General features: G+C 44.3%; 1 protein-coding gene across 3 annotated transcripts in view; it reads left to right on the top strand.

Moving 5' to 3' along the window:
• The window catches only part of CLIP3 (CAP-Gly domain containing linker protein 3), a 65,444-nt gene that overhangs the window by 14,056 nt on the left and 30,030 nt on the right, over nt 1-21,358 (top strand). For 2 of the 3 annotated variants that reach the window (XR_005743510.1, XM_040323314.1), the window contains exons 2-5: nt 4,657-4,805; nt 6,408-6,547; nt 10,545-10,638; nt 15,051-15,110. Coding sequence is in view for 2 of the 3 variants with exons in the window: in XM_040323314.1 (XP_040179248.1) it covers nt 4,670-4,805; nt 6,408-6,547; nt 10,545-10,638; nt 15,051-15,110 (430 nt within the window). In the remaining variant the exon portion in view is untranslated. The remainder of the gene's footprint in view (nt 1-4,656; nt 4,806-6,407; nt 6,548-10,544; nt 10,639-15,050; nt 15,111-21,358) is intronic. The other variant, XM_040323315.1, reaches the window with a different exon arrangement.

A 21,358-nucleotide genomic window follows, 5' to 3' on the forward strand; every position in this document is an offset into this window, starting at 1 on the left:
GATGCATTTAAATACTACCAAGCTGCCCACCTTGGCAGAGTTATCGACTAGTGTAGATATGGAGGGCCAGATTCACAGGAACAGTACGCCGGAGAATCTGCTGATACTCCGGCGTACTTTCAAATTTGCCGCGTCGTATCTTTATTTTGAATTCACAAACAAAGATACAACGGCATTTGCCTAAGATCCGACAGGCGTACGGCTTCGTACGCCTTCGGATCTTAGGATGCAATACTTCGGCGCCCGCTGGGTGGAGTTTGCGTCGTTTTCTGCGTCGGGTATGCTAATTGGCTGTTTACGGCGATCCACGAAAAATAGACAGCCCATGTTAAAGTATGGCCATCGTTCCCGCATCGAATTTTTTGGCGTAAGTCGTCCGGGAATACGAAAGGACGTAACGCACGTCGCCGTTCAAAACATTACGTCGGGGCGACGTCATTTCGCGCAAAGCACCGCGGGAAATTACAAAACGGAGCATGCGCAGTACGTTCGGCGCGGGAACGCGCCTAATTTAAATGGTACACGCCCCATTTGAATTAGGCGGGCTTGTGCCGAATGCATTTACGCTACGCCGCCGCAAGTTTACAGGCAAGTGCTTTGTGAATCAAGCACTTGCGCTGAAAACTTGCGGCGGTGTAACGTAAATGAGATACGTTACGCCGCCGCGCAGCTACGTGAATCTGGCCCGGAGATCTTAAGCTTTAGACCACCATTGAGCAACAGTTCAGCCCCATTCCCCTGTGTAGGGCGCCGTAGTGTTATGCAGCCTTACCAACTTCCCTTAAGACACATCCCACTATAGGCCCCACTCTCCGAGTTGGCTTTATGGCTTGCTGAAATCCTGAGCTTTCTTCCACTCAATCACCACTGTTCCCCATTATGGGGAACCCAGCTTGCCTCCAGGCACCGCGCTGGCCCCTTTCGTTGCTGTCTCAAGAAGGGCTGTTTTCAGGGTTCTCATTTTTTGACCTCCGATACCTGGCCCATGGTCTCCACGTTGATGCAGTCAGGTGGTCAGTACAGGTTAAATTTCTGGCAGGAGTTACAGCTAGGTCACTACTTTCAAACCCTAGGACCCCCAGTGGGTCTCCGCAAATGGGAAAGGGATCTTAATAAAAACTTCACATCTGTCCAGCATCAGGACATCATCCACCTTTTACTGCAAATTATCCATATGCGCGCGTACTCAGGAATCCAGTTACAAATTATTGACGCATTGGTACCTCACCCCATTGGCTCTATGTATATTCTTTCCAGAGGCATCGGATCGTTGCTGGAGATGCCGTGAGGAACAGGGAACCTTACTTCACATTTTCTGCTCTTGTCCGAAACTTAAATAGTATTGGTCGGAGGTGCGGAGGGTCTTTCCACAATTCACTGACTTCTCAATACCGGAGGATCATGTCTTCTTCCTGCTCTACTGCTCACAAATTCTGCTTCAAACATACAAGAAATCAGTACTCCATCACTTGATTAATTATTATTATTATACAGGATTTGTATAGCGCCAACAGTTTGCATAATGCTGGATTGTTCATCGCAGTTGTGCTAAATAAAATCCTTTTAAAGAAACTATTGGGTTACCAGCTTTTCTACTATGGACTTTTTTTCAGTAAATGATACGGCCAGTGCACCAACTCTGCTCACACAGGGGCAGATTCACGTACAGCCGCGCTATTTTGTGCGGGCGTAACGTATCTGATTTACGTTACGCTTCCGCAACTTACATAGGCAAGTGCTGTATTCTCAAAGCACTTGCTTCGTAAGTTGCGGCGGCGTAGCGTAAATAACCCGGCGGAATTCAAATTCGGCGGGTAGGGGGCGTGTATCACTTAAATCAAGCGCGTCCCCGCGCCGAACGAACTGCGCATGCGCCGTCCGTAAAATATCCCAGTGCTTCAAATGATGTCGCAAGGACGGCATTGGTTTCGACGTGAACGTAAATGACGTCCAGCCCCATTCACGGACGACTTACGCAAATTACGTAACTTTTTAAAATTTTGACTTGGCAACGACGGCCATACTTAACATTGGCTGCGCCTCATATAGCAGGGGCAACTTTACGCCGGGAAAAGCCTAACGTAAACGTCGTAACTTTACTGCGTCGGCCGCGCGTATGTTCGGGAATTCGCGTATCTAGCTAATTTGCATACTCGACGCAGAAATCGACGGAAGCGCCACCTAGCGGTTAAAAAAAAAATGCAGTTAAGATCTGACGGCGTAAGAGACTTACGCCTTTCGGATCTAATGGATATCTATGCGGAACTGATTCTAAGAATCAGGCGCATAGATACGACGGGTCGGATTCGGACTTACGACGGCGTACATGGCGCTACGCCGTCGTAAGTCCTCTGAGAATCCGGGCCACAACCTCTAATATAGTAGTAGAGCTTGGGTGAGTGTTTTTGTGTTTCCACAATCTGAAAAAGATAAAAAATACTTGCTAGATTGCATGATTGAACCACACCCTGCCTTATTGGAATGACACCGACTTCTATATGGTTGAACTGAAGAGTTCCTCATTGTATGGAAACCCATCTGCAGTACATTGAAGTTGTATGACTAATCTACAGAGTGCTTTATTGTAATTATACTAATATTCACTTTGGTTGTGCCCCACAGGGTGTCTTAATGTTTTTATAATAATACTGATCTGTACTACAATTGTGTAACTGATCCACAGAGCACCTTATCGTAAGAATACTGGGCTGTACTCGAATTGTTTGATTGATCTGAAAAATGCCTTATTGTAATAATAGCAGTTCACACTGGGATGGTGAGACTGATTTAATAATACTGGGCTGTACTGGGATTGTGTGACCGATCAACAGAGTACCTAATTGTAATAATACTGGTCTGTACTGGGATTGTATGATTGATACAGAGAATGCCATATGGTAATTACACTGGCCTGGGATAAGATTGTGTGACTGATACTCAGAGTGCCTTTTGGTAATAATACTGCTCTCTACTGGGATTGTTTGACTGATCCACAAAGTGCCTTCCAGTGATAATACTGGTCTGCACTGGGATTGTATGACTAATCTAGAGGGTGTCTTATAGTAATTATACTGGGATTGTATGACTGAGCCAAATGGTGCCTTATGATAATAATACTGGTCTGGGCTGGTATTGTGTGACTGAGCCACAGAGTGCCTTTTGATAATAATACTGGTATGTACTGGGATTGTTTGACTGATCCACAGAGTGCCTTACAGTGATTATACTGGTCTGTACTGGGATTGTCTGACTAATCCATAGAGTGCCTTATAGTAATGATACTGGTCTATACTGGGATTGTATGACTTATCCAAACAGTACCTTATGAACATGATACTGGTCTGGGCTGGTATTGTGTGACTGATCCACAGAGTGCCTTACTGCAATAATACTGGTCTGTGCTGGGATTGTTTAACTGATTGAGAGAGTGCCAAATATTGTATTATTACTGGTTTGTACTGGGATTATGTGACTGAACTACAGAGTGCCTTATGGTAATAATACTGGTTTGTACAGGGATGGTGACACTGAGGCACAGAGGCCCGGATTCTCAGAGGACTTACGATGGCGCAGCGCCATGTACGCCGTCGTAAGTCCTAATCCGAGCCGTCGTATCTATGCGCCTGATTCTTAGAATCAGTTACACATAGATATCCATTAGATCCGACAGGCGTAAGTCTCTTACGCCGTCGGATCTAAACTGCATTTTTTTTTTACCGCTAGGTGGCGCTTCCGTCGAATTCCGCGTTGAGTATGCAAATTAGATAGATACGCGAATTCCCGAACGTACGCGCGGCCGACGCAGTCAAGTTGCGACGTTTACATTAGGCTTTTCCCGGCGTAAAGTTGCCCCTGGGTCTATGAGGCGCAGCCAATGTTAAGTATGGCCGTCGTTCCCGCGTCGAAATTTGAAAAGTTACGTCGTTTGCGTAAGTCGTCCGTGAATGGGGCTGGACGTCATTTACGTTTGCGTTGAAACCAATGACGTCCTTGCGGCGTACTTTGGAGCAATGCACACTGGGAAATTCCACGGACGGCGCATGTGCCGTTACGCAAAAACGTCAATCACATTTTCACTGGCAAGTTGTACACTTGCAAAGCACTTGAAGCACAAGTTCTAGTTGACACTTTTCCAGTTTATAGAAAATTTGCGTAGCAAGTCTATAGCAAGAGCAAAGTTGCAGTGGTGAGTCTACCACAAGAGCTCTAAAAGTCTACAACATAAAAATTCAGCCACAGTGACCTCTGTGGTGGGAGGACTATTGCACAACATAACTGAACCAGAACTTGCAGCAGAGTTGCAGAATGTTTTCAAAAAAAGTTGATCTGGAGTCACGCAATGTGGACTTGTGCAACAAACTAGTAAAGTCTGGCGAGTCTAGCAATAGCTTAGCAAGTCATTTTTAAACTTACCGCACAATTGCTTGCTATCTGGGTACATAGGTATGTGTAAGAATGCTGGCTTGTACTATAAATGTACTGCTGTGATAATACTGGTCTGTGTGAGTATGGGTGGACTTATCTACATACTGTAGTGTAGTGCCTTGTTGTAATACTGCTTGTCTGTCCTTCTATTATTTGACTGTACCATGTAGCATCTGACAGTAAATTGCAGATCTAATGTTGGTATTTATCATTTAATTTCTACATAATCAGTGAACAGAGAACCATGACTAGAGAAGATCCTCTAGACTGCGCCCCGGAGGAGAACCAACATCCCCTGGATTTCCAGAGTCCCATCGTAGAGAAGAGGAAACGACCCGTGGTTCACCCTTCTGCCCCGGCCCCTCTTCCAAAGGATTATGGTGATCAGCAACTGAGTTTTCTTTTTTTTGTATCTATCTTTCCAAGTGCAAGGTTTCTCAACCTTTTCTGATTCGTGGCACCCTTTACAATTATTCAAAATCTCAAGGCATCCATTCTAAAATGTAAAAAACATACATTTTACTTATAAGTAGGACACCTGAGCCTGGGACAATGCACACAACCACCTTGATGAAATTCACAGAGGTCCTATCACATCAAAGTGCCTCCTTCACGTCAGAGGCCCCGATCACACCAGAGGTCCCACCTTCATGTCAGAATACCCCCCATCACATCAAAATCCCCCCTATACACCAGAGGCCCCCTATCATCCTAGAGTCCCTCCATCACATCAGAGTTCCTCCTGTACACGAGATCCATTCATCACATCAGAGTACCCTCATGACAGAGTGCTCCATCACCAAAGAGTCCCCCTAATTACAGAGCCCTCTCATCCATTTCAGATCCTGGGCAAACTGGGTCTTGTGCTTGCACCACCCTGGGGAAACTAACATGGCACCCCAGGGTGCAGGAGCACCCTGGGTGAGAAACACTGTCCTAGTGTATGCTAGCTCTTTAATGACATAGAAAAGCCCATAAAGTACAAGGCCCGGATTCAGAAAGGACTTACGACGGCGTATCTCCAGATACGCCGTCGTAAGTCCAAATGAGCGCCGTCATATCTATGCACTTATTCAGAAAGGCAGTTACGCCTGAATTTGGCCAAGATACGACCAACGTAAGTCTCTTACGCCATTGTATCTTGGGTGCATATTTACGCTGGCCACAAGGGGCGCTTCCGTAGATTTATGCGTCAAATATGCAAATGACCTAGCTACGCCGATTCACGAACGTACTTGCGCCCGTCGGATTTAGCTACGCCGTTTACGTGAGGCTTACGTCCGGCGTAAGTTTACCCCTCATAAAGCAGGGGTAAGTCATGTTAAGGTATGGACTGGACGTCGGAAACGTCGGAACAGCGTCGTATTTTACGTTGTTTGCGTAAGTCGTATGTGAATGGGGCTGGGCGTAAGTTACGTTCACGTCTAAAGCATTGAGCCGACGTATCTTAGGGAGTATTTGTAACGTGATTCTGAGCATGCGCGTGCATGCGCCGTTCGATCGGCCATGCATTTACATGGGGTCACGGTTAATTTAAATACAACACGCCCACGGCCTTGCTACTTTGAATTAGGCAGGCTTACGCTGGCCATTTTACGATACGCCGGCGTAAGAAAGGGAGCAAGTCCTTTCTGAATACAGTACGAGCCACTCTAAGTTACGTCGGCGTAGCGCATATCAGATGCGCTACGCCGCACTAAAGATAAGACCATCTCTCTGAATCCCGGCCCAAGAGTGTAAAGATCCAAAATGTCTGCAGATGGAATAGTTTTTGTGCACAATAACTGATTTCCCCTTCATGTTTCTGGTGCAATATGTGAGAATGAAAGGCAAAATTTCATTGGTTGCTGTGGCCAATCTTTTCTCTTTCAGACACATTAGATAATGGAGCCAACAGCAATGACTGCATCCGTCAAAAAGTAATTTTTCTTTCTTGTAGAACCAAATTCCATTAATTACTTTTTCTTTTACTTACATTACAGCATTCACGTTCTTTGACCCCAACGACCCTGCATGCCAGGAAATCTTGTTTGACCCTCAAACGACCATCCCTGAATTGTTTGCTATCATCCGGCAATGGGTCCCACAAGTCCAGCACAAGATCGATGTGATCGGCAGCGAGGTAACTTCCTTTGTTAAGAACTGGGGTTCTTCTGCCCCCAATGTTATTAAAGATATTGGGGGACTCAGATAGATATGAAATGTATACAGCATATCACTGCAGTTAACTTTCACATCATTGGAATAGTTTGCTATGGGTTCTTTGTTGTTTATTTAGTATAATCTTCCTCTCCACCATTCCCTGCCTTCTGGGAAATACTTGTTGTGTATCTTCCATTGTTCTTTTTATTTTAATATTTTGGACCCCAGACACCGGTTTTAGGTCCTAGGCTTAGTTCACACTAATGCGATTTCTCCTGTGTCTGTCTTTGCGCTGCAATGCACAGCAATGAAAATCCCATTAATCTCTATTGTGCCCATTTGCATCAATGCAACATGGTGAAGTACCTTTTGAAAAGGTACAGGGCCAGATTCTCAAAAGAGATACGTCGGCGTATCTCCAGATATGCCGTCGTATCTCTGAGTCTGGCCGGTCGTATCTATGCGCCTGATTCATAGAATCAGTTACGCATAGATTTCTATTAGATCCAACCGGCGTAAGTCTCTTACGCCCTCGGATCTTAACTGTATATTTACACTGGCCGCTAGGGGCGTGTACGCTGATTTACGTCTAGAATATGTAAATCAGCTAGATACGCAAATTCACAAACGTACGCCCCGGCCGACGCAGTACAGTTACGCCGTTTATGTTAGGCTTTTCCCGGCGTAAAGTTACCCCTGCTATATGAGGCGTATATGCGGCGTACCAATGTTAAGTATGGCCGTCGTTCCCGCGTCGAAATTTGAAAAATTTACGTCGTTTGCATAAGTGGTCCGTGAATGGGGCTGGACATCATTTACATTCACGTCGAAACCAATACGTCCTTGCGGCGTACTTTGGAGCAATGCACACTGGGAAATTCCACGGACGGCGCATGCGCCGTTCGTGAAGAACGTCAATCACGTCGGGTCAGGGTAATTTACATAACACACGCCCACCTCTTCACAATTTAAATTAGGCGGGCTTACGCCGGCCTATTTACGCTACGCCGCCGCAACTTTCTTTTGAGAATACGGCACTTGCCTGTAAAAGTTGCGGAGGTGTAACGTAAATAGGATACGTTACGCCCGCACAAACATATGCCATTCTACGTGAATCTACCCCACAGTTGCTTCTTTTGGTGCAGCATAGTGCATTTGTGGCCCCATAGATTTTAACGGGAGCACATGAACCACGTGAAGTATGAAAACGCATATGCAGTACTAGTGTTAACCTAGACTTTTAAGGCTCACTGAGTGGACATGGCTTTCTCTTTTAATATGTCTGGACATTTCGTTAAAGTAATTTTAAATGATCACCTTATAAAACAACCTATTCAGATTAAAATAGAAATGAAAGTCAAAATATTTTTATATAGATATACAAATGTTCCCTTTTTATAAGTGATCACATTCCCTCTGTTCTCATCTGCATAAGAGCTGGGGGGAGGAGAAGCAGCAGCAGCACACTGAGCTTCCCAGTGAATGGCTGTGCAATGAGGGGCGTGTCAGGAAAAGTCTGATCATTGGAGGAGAGCAGCATAGCTAGAGAACTGACCACATTGTGCTCTCCTGCTTAGTGTGGTCAGTTGATGAAAGGAAAGAAGAGAGACTGGCAGGAACACCAAGGATTCTACATAAAGGAAGCAATACAAAGAGAACCTGATACTTCCTCATTTCAAGTACATGGAACAGCAGGCACATATCAGGATTATGATGTGTTGGGGTAACAAACGCTTTAAGCTCACTATAACCTGCATCTTTTATGACCACATTTTTTATGTAATCTAAGTAGACTGTATGGTTGCCTAAGCCCCTCAAAATATTAAACATTTTATAAATTGCAGTGTACTGCCGCGTACACACGATCGGAATTTCCGACAAGAAATGTTTGATGTGAGCTTTTGGTCGGAAATTCTAAGCGTGCGTAGGCCCCATCAGACATTTTCTGTCGGAATTTCAGACAGCAAAAATTTTAGAGCTGGTTCTCAAATTTTCAGACAGAAATTCCTGTATGCAGTTCCAACAAATAAAAATCCTATGCATGCTCGGAATCATTGAACTTCATTTTTCTCGGCTCGTTGCAGTGTTGTACGTCACCGCGTTCTTGACATTCAGAATTTCCGACAACATTTGTGTAACGGTGTGTATGCAACACACTTTTAAGCCAACATTCCATTTGAAAATAAATCCACGGTTTTATTGTCGAAAATTCCGATCGTGTGTACGTGACATACTAGTCCTTAGCTGCCTGTCAAATTTCCAGTCCTCTCCATTGTATCTGTGGGAGCAGTAAGGCCGCGTACACACGATCGGTCATAACCAATGAAAACGAACTGAAGGACCGTTTCATCGGTTAACCGATGAAGCTGACTGATGGTCCGTCGCGCCTACACACCATCGGTTAAAAAAACGATTGTGTCAGAACGCGGTGATGTAAAACACACGACGTGCTGAAAAAAAACGAAGTTCAATGCTTCCAAGCATGCGTCGACTTGATTCTGAGCATGCGCGGCCGTTTGACCGATGCTTTTGCATACTAACGATCGTTTTTGACCTATCGGTTAGGCGTCCATCGGTTCAATTTTAAAGCAAGTTCTCTTTTTTTTGACCGAAGGATAACTGACCGATGGGGCCCACACACGATCGGTTTGGACCGATGAAACAGTCCTTCAGTCCGTTTTCATCGGTTGTGACTGATCGTGTGTACGCGGCCTCATAGTTGTCACACAAGCTGGATCTCAAAAATATTTTTTTCTATTCGGAAAATTGTCTGGATTGCTACTAAAGAGGTATGGATATTTTATACAGCTTGGACCAATGTAACTATGAACAGTATAAATCATACCTGCCCAATGTCCCTGGAAGCTGGAAATCACTGATAAAGACACCACTACTCCAGTGATCCCACTAGTTTCCGGCTGCTGAGCGACTGCCCTGCTGAATTCTGGAGGTTGGCCGCTTGTCACGGATGCCATTTAGAGAATGCTTTCCATTTTTTTTAAATAAAATGCATCTGATTGGACCAATGTAACTATGAATAAAGTATTTATACCTGAATTTCCTTTTTAACCTCTTCCCGCTGACCGCACACATACACTATATTACCTACAGTGCCTTGAAAAAGTATTCATACCCCTTGAAATTTTCCACATTTTGTCACGTTACAACCAAAAACATAAATGTATTTTATTGGGATTTTATGTGAACGACCAACACAAAGTGGCACATACATGTGAAGTGTAAGGAAAATCATAAAATGGTTTTCAATTTTTTTTTAAATAAATATGTGTGGCATGCATTTGTATGTGTGGCATGCAAGCCCCAGCCAATACTTTGTAGAACCACCTTCCTCTGCAATTACAGCTGCAAGTCTTTTTGAAATTTAACCCCGAGCCACACTCGGGAAAACCGCCAGGGAGGTTAAGGACTGGGGTATGTAAACTTTTGATCAGAGTCATTTGGGTAGTTTCTGTTGCCATTCTGATTTAAAAAGAGTAAACACAGTTGATCGATAATAAATGGCTTCAGACAAACACTAACCATGAGCGAAAGAAAAGTGTTTGTGTTATTCATATTCTCTGAAAAATGGCCAAGAAATCATAAATTCTGCCAGGGTATATAAACTTATGAGCACAACTGTATATACATACATACATATTTATTTGTGTATATATACAGTAGGTACACGCAAGATAAATTAAGTGACATGCTTTGCAATAGGAATACCAGGAATATCAACTCCATGCACAATATCCTGACGCAACATGTATTGTTGTGTGGCCATTGGTTAGCGAATGCTAACTGCAGTCAGATGGATTAATATTTATACTGAAAAGGTATGACCATAATATGATTTGTTATTCTGAAATTCTATTGCTTTTGACATCAAATGCAAATTAAGATTCCGTTAGAGTAAGCATTGCTTGTTGTGCAATGGTTATGAATTACATGAATATTCACAGTCATTTTCCTGACAGATTTTGAAGAGGGGATGTCATGTGAATGACAGGGATGGACTAACAGACATGACACTGTTACACTACGCATGCAAAGCTGGAGCCCATGGAGTGGGTAATGTATCAACTCTTTTATGTATAGTATTATGTTTTCCACTTTTAGCATAAAATAAATATTTTTCATACAGCATATAACATTTCAGGAATATAGCTTTATCTAAATAAAAGGTATACACTTGCTGGGCCCTTGATAGCAGCTTTTAAAGAAGGATAAAAAGGGGAAAAAATTATGTTTACAAACCTGCTCCAGCTTGGTAGACATTGGAGTTATAGTACATGGTCATTTTAGGTATAATTTGTATTTAAAAGGACAATTAACCCAAAACTGATGCAGTTTGAATAACTGAGCTCTGTTTAATATATAAGAAGGCCAGTATGGTGGCCTGAATTTATGGGAGGATTCCATGGGATACTTAAGAAGACCACTCACCTGTGGCCCTTGTCAGTTCTGGTGAGCAATACTACACGTCACTAGGCCGACTCTCGCCAGCTGACTCCATGTTCGTAAGTCCGTGTGTTAGATTCCAGTGTGTTGCGGCTTCTCCGTTCACGGTCTTCGTCGGCGGTTCCTCGCTCACTGTTGCAGGTAGGAGTCGAACCTTTTCGTATCATATGCAATGTTGGGATTTGCTAGATTTCCTATCCCGCATCCCTCTCGTAGTTAGTTGCCTCCAGTCGTTGTCGGTCGCGTCCCGACATCATTCGGCACAGGTATAGTAGATTCGTAGGTTCCCTCTGCCTTGTTTGTCATCCCTTTACAAACATGCGATTCGTTCGTAAATCCTCCGAGCTGCTGTCGGTTGTTGTATAACATCACTCGGCACAGGCTTCGCTGGTTGTAAGATTCACAGTCCATGTGGTTGCAGCCTCATCCCTTGGAGCTGAGCATGTATTGATAGCACGGGTTCTGTGGCTGCTTGAGGTGGTAATTAGACCTACCTGGTACCTTGTCTGCACTTCAATTAAGCCTCGAGGGGTTGGGTGGTTGGTACGGGTTTGGTTGTGGAGAGGGGGGTGGCCCTCTAACGATCTACTACAACCCAATTCGGATTCCAGTTGCATCAGCGTACCACGTAAAATCCTCTAAAACTTGAAAAATGTGTTATCTCACATTGCTTGGCTCAGGCAGCACTGATTTGTAAACTGTTGCTTTTATTCGTTATGATCGTTACCCTCACAACTGCACACACTCTCCCCACAAGGGCCACCCCACGATAAACACCACATTCAGCTTAGTCGTAAGCCTCGTAGTATCCAACAAGGTCGCCTCATACAGTCTACAACAGCCAATTTGCATCCAGTAATGCCGGCACATTGATTCGTATCCTTGGCACCACACATCACGTTTCATCCATCGGGCAGCTTACTGCAGTTCGATCTTGTGACAGACCTAGCTGCAACAGAGGCTTTTGGAGAGGACTGAATGCGAGCCTCTTGCCTTCTGATTATGGGCCAGGGCCTCAAAACAGGAAGGCGGATGTGTTATCCCGGCAGACAGACCTGGAACCTTAAGACTACTTTTCCAACATCCTCAAGTTGACCCGTTCGGGGTCCCACTGTGGCTGTTGGACTGTTTCTCAGGGGGGGGGTATTGTCATGGATCTTGGAATGCTGAAGTGTTTGAATCTGTTACACAGTGGGGGGTCTTCTGCCCTGTCTTAAGGCTACCCCCCCCCCCTCCAGACGGCTCCATGGTCTGGAGGAAAAGCATTGTTCTGTGTTTGGCTGTTTGTGTACTTTGATTGCCCCCTGGGGCTTCTGTCTCATTACACATAGCAGTCCTCCTATTCAAGCTATCAGACCAATCCCTGCTGACCCTGTTTCAAGTCCTCATTTGCATGGCTAAGAGGACCTAATTGAGAAATACAATTTACTTTACAATTGACCAATAGGAAAGCGGTTGTTGGGGGCGGGGTGTTCAAACTGCTGTATAAAAGTGTGTTGTGTGCATCCAATAAAAGAGTTTCCTGTTTGAACTTACATACAGCCTATGACAGGTCTCTATCGTGAGACATCTGCCATAAGCTACCAGTCGTTACTCAGACCAAGTCTATTTGTACGCTCGTATGTACTCATACTCTGCTTTATATACTCCGACAGGTCATACATACACTCCACAGCCCGATTTGAATCTAGTCGGGTCGGTGGCACAACGATTAGTATTGGATCAATTACATTAATTTTACAGTTCGATTCAAATCTAGTTGCTTTGGCGGCACAGCTATTTGTATCGGATCCTTTTCATACACTCTCATTCACGGTTTACAATCGTTCATGGTTTTAGTTCATTCCTACATACTCAGTTTTCTGCTATTCTATTATTCGCCTTCCTAATAAGGCTGCTTTCTTGCAATCGTTGCCAGCATGTCTCCAGTGGCACATTGGCCACAAATCATTTCTGGTGGCACACGGCCCCTCATCGTCTCCAGTGGTATAAATCGAGCCACTCACCTTTTTCTGTCTGTCATTTCTCCTTTAGGTCAGTCGAGTTCAGGTTCAATGCTGCACCAGGTTGGATGTTATTTTCTCAGGGAAAAGAAAAAACACACACACAGGGATCGCATCTTCACTAGGGGTCCAGTCGCATATCTAGGGGTGGGGGAAGGTCACTAAACAGGTAAAAAACAAAAAACAAACTGGACTTCTATGTCACCCTTACTACAGGTTCCCGGCCGATTGAGTTCTTGACCTCAACTAGGACTTGGCATCTAGGGCGTCAGTCAGGTGTGTAGTACACGAGCTCCACTCTCACACAACCCTGCAGCACCCTTTCACTAAATGTTCACTTCACATACATGATTCGGGCTGCTCATTGGGCATTAGTTACTGTCACATGCTTCTTTGCATTACACTTTGTTTTTGAAGGGTGTCCCTTCACCTACGCAGACAAGGTCGCCAAACGTTGAGTTTGCTGACAGTGCAAGCATTGGCAGGCCGAGCATACGTCACCAGCTACACAACGCAACATTGCTACTTAGGCCGTACCAGCTTCTTGCCCCAGTATGCCCCGGGGCTCTGGTTTCACAGGTTTGTGGTCAGCACAGACAGCCACCTGAGCTATCGGTGACCTGGTCAGTAACCTCCTGGCTCACCTCGGTTGGCACGCACTCTTTCGAGTTTTCTAAATTTCCACTCAACAGCATTCAACGCTTGTCTAACATCACTCGGCACAGGCTTCGCTGGTTGTAGGATTCCCAGTCGCGCTGGCTGCACAACGTTTCGTATCCTCAGCAACAAACATCACGTTTCTATCACGCAGTTTACTGCAGTTTAGTCTCTATCGTTAGACATCTGTCATAAGCTACCAGTCGTTACTCAGACCAAGTCCATTCGTACACTCATACGTACTTATAACTCAGCCGATACTCTGCTTCATATACTCTTAGGCCCTGTACACACGGTCGGACCGAACCGATGAGAATGAACCAAAGTTCAGTTTCATCGGACCAAACCGGCCGTGTGTATAGGCCATCGGTCTGTTTTCCTTCGGTCCAAAATTTTAAAACATGCTTCAAAACCGAACCGATGGACCAATGCCCGATCGGACCAAACCGATGGTTAGTACAGAAAAGCATCGGTTCAAAACCCGCGCATGCTCAGAATCAAGTCGACACATGCTTGGAAGCATTGAACTTCGTTTTTTTCAGCACGTCGTGTGTTTTACGTCACCGCGTTCTGACCCCATCGGATTTTGAACTGATGGTGTGTACACACATCAGACCATCAGGCCACTTCTGCGGTGAACCAATGAAAACGGTTCATCGGACCATTCTCATCGGTTCGGTCCGACCGTGTGTACGGGCCTAACAGGTCATTCATACACTCAACAGCCCGATTTGAATCTAGTCGTGACGGTGGCACAACGATTCGCATCGGATCCATTTCAATAATTTCACAGTCCGATTCAAATCTAGTCACGTCAGGCGGCACAACGATTTGTATCAGATCCGTTTTACAGTCTGATTCAAATCTAGTCACGTCAGGCTGCACAACGATTCGTATCAGATCCATTTCACAGTCCAATTCAAATCTATTCGCGTCGGTAGCACAACGATTCGTATTGGATCCATTTCATACACTCTCAATCACGTTCATGGTTTTAGTTCATTCCTACATACTCAGTTTTCTGCTATTATATTATTTGCCTTCCTAATAAGGCTGCTTTCTTGCAATCGTTGCAAGCATGTCTCTGGTGGCACATCGGCCACGCATCATTTCTAGTGGCATGCGGCCACTCATCGTCTCCAGTGGCAAAATCCACTCACCGTTTTCTGTTTGTCATTTCTCTTTTAGGTCAGTCGAGTTCAGGTTCCATCCTGCACCAGGTTGGACGTTATTTTCTCAGAGAAAAAAAACACATACACAGGCATCACATCTTCACCAGGGGTCCAGTCGCATATCTAGGGGTGGGGGCAGGTCACTAAACAGGTAAAAACAAACTGGATTTCTATGTCACCCTTACTACAGGTTCCCGGTCGATTGAGTTCTTGACCTCAACTAGGACTTCGCATCTAGGGCATCAGTCAGGTGTGTAGTACATGGGCTCCACTCTCACATAACCCTGCTGCACCCTTTCACTAAACGTTCACTTCACATACACGATTTGGGCTGCTCATTGGGCGTTAGTTACTGTCACATGTTTCTTTGCATTACACTCTGCTTTCGAAGGGCACCCATTCACCTATGCAGACAAGGTCGCCAAGCATTGAGTTGGTGACAGTGCAAGCGTTGGCAGGCTGGGCACACGTCACCAACTACAGAACACAACATTCCTACTTAGGCTGTACCAGACTTCAGCTACTTGCCCAAGTACGCCCGGGGCTCTGGTTTCACAGGTTTGTGCTCAGCACAGATGGGCACCCAAGCTATCGGTAACCTGGCCAGTCACCTCCTGGCTCACCTCGGTTGCCATGCACTCTTGAGTTTTCTAAATTTCCATTCAACAGCGTTCAACGCTTCAGACCACAAATTGGCTTCCAACTGCGCATGTTGTTACTTTTCTTGTCCTTCTCCTTTCCTTTCTCGTCTATTTCTCTGTATACAACTCCGCTCACTATCCTACCACTACGACTCCTCTTAACACACACACCCCCGCCTCTCCTTGTCTTATAGCTTGAGCCATGCTGCAGGCCCGCAGTGAAGACCTCACCTCTGCCCCCCTGTCACCCTCCGCAGGTTGAGCGTGGCAGCATTCAGTTCCTCAGGCGATGGACCATCCCCAATTTTGCACCACAGCAGTGGCATAGGGGGCGTTCCACACCCCGCCACAGCTAGGGAAGCCAACCTCTTCAGGCTGCTCTTCCCACCGCCAGCGGTAGCTCAGCCTGGCACCCAGCAGGCAGCCCTGCAGTCTAACCCAGTTTCAATGGTGGCACAACGATGCACATCTTCGGCACCACACGTCACGTTTCTGTCACGCAGCTTACTACAGTTTGATCTCTTTCATGAGGCATCTGCCATAAGCTACTAATTGTTGCTCAGACCAATCCTTTCGTACACCCATACGTACTCATAAATCAGTCGATACTCTGTTTCACATACTCTGACAGCTCATTTCACACACCCTACTGCCCGATTCAGATCTAGTCGTGTCAGCGACACACCGATCTGAATCGGGTCCTATCATACACTCTACAGCCCAATTCAAGTCCAGTCGCGTTGTCGGCACAACGAATCGACACAACACAGTTCTATTTGTAATACAGCTTCCTGCAGCCCGGTCTCCATCATGAGGCACCTGCCACAAGCTACCAATCGTTACTTAGTCCGTCCGTTCGTACATACTCACAATCTTAGACAATACGAAACTCAATTTCAACCATGGGACTTGCAACTTGGCAAATACCGGCTGCTTAGTGAAAGAAAAAAATTTGGACAGCCGCACTCCAATAGAATGTCTTTTATTGTAAAGAATCATCAAAGTTCATGTAAAACAACAGGGGGGCAGGCAAAGGACAGCTGACGCATTTCACACCCTCATCGGTGCTTAGTCATAGCTATAAGACCATACATATTGATCGCAAATATATTCTGGTACAACATAGATCGCATTGTCAATTTCGTTGTCTTTAACTGCAAACAAATGTGGTAGAAAAGAAGCACACACAGCCAAGGAAAAACACGGAGATGGACCAAATAAATGTGGTGATAGAAATACTCATAACTTGAATGTGCATTATGACAAACTAAATTGACTTTAAAACAGCCGAATAAACATTATATCAAAATAAATTAACTCCTAAAAACATCTTTGTGTATATTCCATGGAAAATGTATGTGTACATGAAACAGCAAAAATATTTTTTCTAAAAACATATAAATGTGAACATGATTACAGATAATGGTGAAAAATATCTAAAATTACTGAAACATGTAAAAAACACACAAAATCTGTGTGCACAAATGTCCATTCATATATTGCCAACGGGAAAAATACTAGATCCAATAAAATAAAACCAAATATACCAGTTAACTCAACCAAAAACTAGAAAGGGAGATCAAAATAATAAAATATCTGTAAAATATCTATTTATAATGAATCTCTTTCTAAATTAGAATAAATTCTTAATAACTAATAATTATTAAATAAATGGATGCATACTGTAAATAAACACAGGCAACACATAATGGACAGATAGAAAAACATAGAAACCCTACAAAAATAATACAAAAATAAAGCCCAACAAAATAAAATGGAATTCAAGACTATAACCACACGCACAAATATATAAATTATGTGTGTTTATATGGGAATCAGGCAGATTTCCACCTGTCCAACTTCTTAATGAGGAGGAAGAAACTGACGCATAGGTGTAATATTCAAGCTGTACAACACTTCATTACTAGGCCTAGTGGAGGTCCGGTGGCTGGGGTTTTAACTTTCCCTACACCCGACTCCCTCACTGGCCATCCTCCCTGGTACACGGATTTACGTCGAGGTTCCATACCGGCCTCATCACACTACCCCTCGACTCGCGAGTGCAGGAACCTCCTCTCAGCTCGTGCAGGAACCTCCTCTCAGCTCGTGCAGGAACCTCCTCTCAGCTCATGCCCATAGCAGAGCAAGTGGAAGGCCCAGCACAGTCCATCACCTTCCTAGGTATCAATCTTGACACTCGCTCCATACAGGTCAGCCTACACCCGACAAATTGGCCTGAGTCAGGCAAGACACCACCTGGCTCGCTTTCAAGATCATTTTGTGCTACACCTCGTAATATCCAAAACCCAACAATCTAGTCCCAGGGTTGAAGTCAAGCTTCCAGACCAACAACGTCTGATGCCCAGTAGCGATACTCGACCGGTTACTGTCTCACTTACCCAGCCTGTCAAACTCCAGCCGTGGCAACCTTTTCTGACCAGCCCCCCAGAGTGGCAGCCAGTTCATCAGGCACATTAGGATCCCCCTGGTTAACCTAGGCCTTGACCCTGGCCAGTATTCCAGACACTCCTTTCGCATCGGATTGGCCTCAGCCACATCTCAGCATGGGGTACCAGACCATGTCATTAAGAGGTTGGAGTAAGAGAGAGAGAAGGACGCACCAATCTAAGTACAGTATCCTCAGAAGTTTTTAATACATAGGTGGATTAAGAACACTTACAGAAGAAATAATTAAAATAAGCTCATCTGTCAGTGGATCTACAGGGCTGTACTCCAGGTGGTTGTGATGGAGCTTGTCATCGATGTAGTTGATGATGTCCGACCACTCTGTCTAGGAAGCAGGGAGGCGATGTCTGGAGCCTCTCGGGGATAGTAAGTGGCACTCTACGTGAAGCGCCACGCGGCTATGACAGCACAAGTGGGGACAGGAGATAGCTGGCAAGTGGGAGTGCGACTTCCTATCCCTTCAAAGCTCCAGACATTGACTTCCTGCTTCTTACACAGAGCGGTCGGACATCAACCCATCAATGACAAGCTCCATGACAGCCGCCTGGAATACATCCCTGGAGATCCACTGACTGATTAGCTTATTTTATTTCTCCTGTAAATGTTCTTAATCCACCTATATATGTCACTAACAATAATAATGCATACCGAGAAACGCACTGACCCATGAGGACCTGCCTCTTCAAACTTACCTATGGTGTTATGAGCAATAGCAAATTTATATGAGATAAAAATGTGTAAAAAAATGTAATATTACAGAGGTTACGCTGCAGCTGGTATCAATACATTATTTTTCTCAGTGGCATGTATATGCATTATTTTTATGCGCTATAATGGGTCTACTGTATATGTGATTTTAGCAATTATTTTGTAATAAAATGACTTTTTATCTAAATAATGCATGTTCCCTTTTGTTTCAGTAAAGTCAGATAAGACTATGAATGGTATGGTATGGTGTACATTTATGAATGTAGCACTTGAGTGGCCCCATTGGTTTATGTAGGAGTCCCTGTAGCATTCCCCTCCCGCAGGAGACACAGACACGGGCAGTTGCGATCACCCCGCAGCACCCCCCTCCCGCGGGAGACAGAGACACAGCCAGTGGGGATCACCCCCATTTTGAAGCCTATTAGAGCCTCTGGCTCTAATCAGGTGCTTCAAAATACACCCCCCCCCCCCCGCTTATCCCTGCAATTTGAATTCATGTGTCCGGCATCCTGAAAGGGGCCGGGCACATGGATAGGGGGGGCGGCGGTGGTGTTAGGGGGGGCGGCACCTGTGCGCCCACAATGCACAGGCCGCCACTGGTGATAAATGTAGATTGCCGGAATTTTAACAAACTTTGTTGCAGATTCCTACCTGTTTCTGGAAAAGCGGTTTGTTTCACCACGTCCTGGGCAGACTAACTCTAAATGGGAGGGACTTTTTATTCAGCTGGTGCACTCTCATGCCGCGTACACACACGATAATTTTTCGGGCTGTAAAAAACAAAGTTTTTCAGGCTCTAGATGTTTTTTTCAACTTCATCATTAAAACGGCCTTGCCTACACACGATCGTTAAAAAAAAATGTTCTAGCAAAGCGCGGTGACGTACAACACGTACAACGGCACTATAAAGGGAAAGTTCCATTCGGATGACGCCACTCTTTGGGCTGCTTTAGCTGATTTTGTGTTAGTAAAAGACGATTCACGCTTTTCTGTCTGTTACAGCGTGATAAATCTGCTTACTCCATTACGAACAGTAGTTTTACCAGAACGAGCGCTCCCGTCTCATAACTTGCTTCTGAGCATGCGCGGGTTTTTCACGTCGTTAAAGCCCCCACACAATCATTTTTTACAACCCAAAAAATGACAACGTTTAAAATAGAGCATGTTCGAATTTATTTTTGGCAGAGGATGGCTATAACCAAAAATGTTTTTTTGCCCGTTTTTCAGAACCTGAAAAATGCTCTGAAGCCCACACAAGATCGTTTTAAATGACATTTTTAAAAAACATCTTTTTTTACAACCCGAAAAATGATGGTGTGTACGCGGCATTAGTGTTCTGATGAGACAGGTTGCAAGGTCTGCATCCCTATAGAAGCAATTAACCCTTGGAGAGTATTTAACCAAAAATATAATTTCTGTTGCAGAGGATGGCTTTAATCTGACTTGAATCATAGTGCAGATGTCTGGTTCAATGTATGTCAATGTATTCTATTAATGAATACAAAGCCTGCTTGGATTGGCAAAGGCTGCACCATCATCAGCCCACACCTCTCTGACTCTCAAAGCCAATCTGAGCAGGCTACTGTATGTAGCCTGCTTAGATTGGCAGAGGTTGTTACTCCAATCCGAGCAGGCTCTGTATTCATTTGAATACATCGCTCACCGGGATTGGCTAAGTGGTATACACTGTATGTAGCCAAAGCTACATACAGTATTACCGCACATCCAGAAGGCATCCGAGCAGCTGACCTGGTGTATAAGACGACCCCTGCTTTTTGGCCAGTTTTTTTAAGTGTAAGGCTAGGTTCACATCACGATTTTTACATCCGATAATCGGACCGTTAAATCGGATGGAATCGTATATGACAAAATCGTATGTAATCGTATGTCAAAATGTATTTTTTAAATCGGATTCATAAATCGCACAGCTAAATTTTCCATCCGATTTTCACTAAAAAATCGGATCCTGATTTTAAATAATGTCTGGCAATGGCCATAATGTTTTGGCTATTTGAATGTTTTTTTTTTGTTTTGTACAATAAAGCTTGTTTCTAGCTCGTTCCAGTGTCTAGTGCGCATGCGTAATAAAAAATCGGGTACGATTTATCGGATAAAAACGCACAGTTTTTAGTTACGATTTAGATTGACCACAATATAAAAAAAATCGGACACAATTTTAATACGATTTCAAATCAGGACCAAAAATCGTGGTCAAACACGATTTTTGATGCGATTTTAAATCGTATCAAATCTGATGCGGATCAAATCGGATGCACTTGGGGACCTACATTAATGAATGTAAGTGAATGGATACGTTTTGCCATACAGATTTGTACGATTTCAAACCTAAGAATCTTGAGAACAAGTAGGGTGATAAAATCGTGGTGTGAATGCACCCTAAAAGGTAGTCCTAAACACCAGCACATACAGTATACATGCTATAATATTCTTTAATTTGCTATACTTTTTTTTACTCAAACACCCTTTTGATTTTTTCCTATGTTTTAGCTATTCCTGATTTCTGACTGAGGGTTTTCTATTACCATGGAAAAAAAAATCTTCTCTGCCCAGGATTCTTTTGTTATATAGACAGTTCCTGGGAATGTATGTATTTAGTAAATGATGGCAATAAAGTGATTTAATGATGGAAAACTTTAAACTGTTAAGATCATTTGATGACTGA

This window comes from Rana temporaria, chromosome 9, assembly GCF_905171775.1.
Source record: "Rana temporaria chromosome 9, aRanTem1.1, whole genome shotgun sequence".
Classification (NCBI taxonomy): Eukaryota; Metazoa; Chordata; class Amphibia; order Anura; family Ranidae; genus Rana; species Rana temporaria.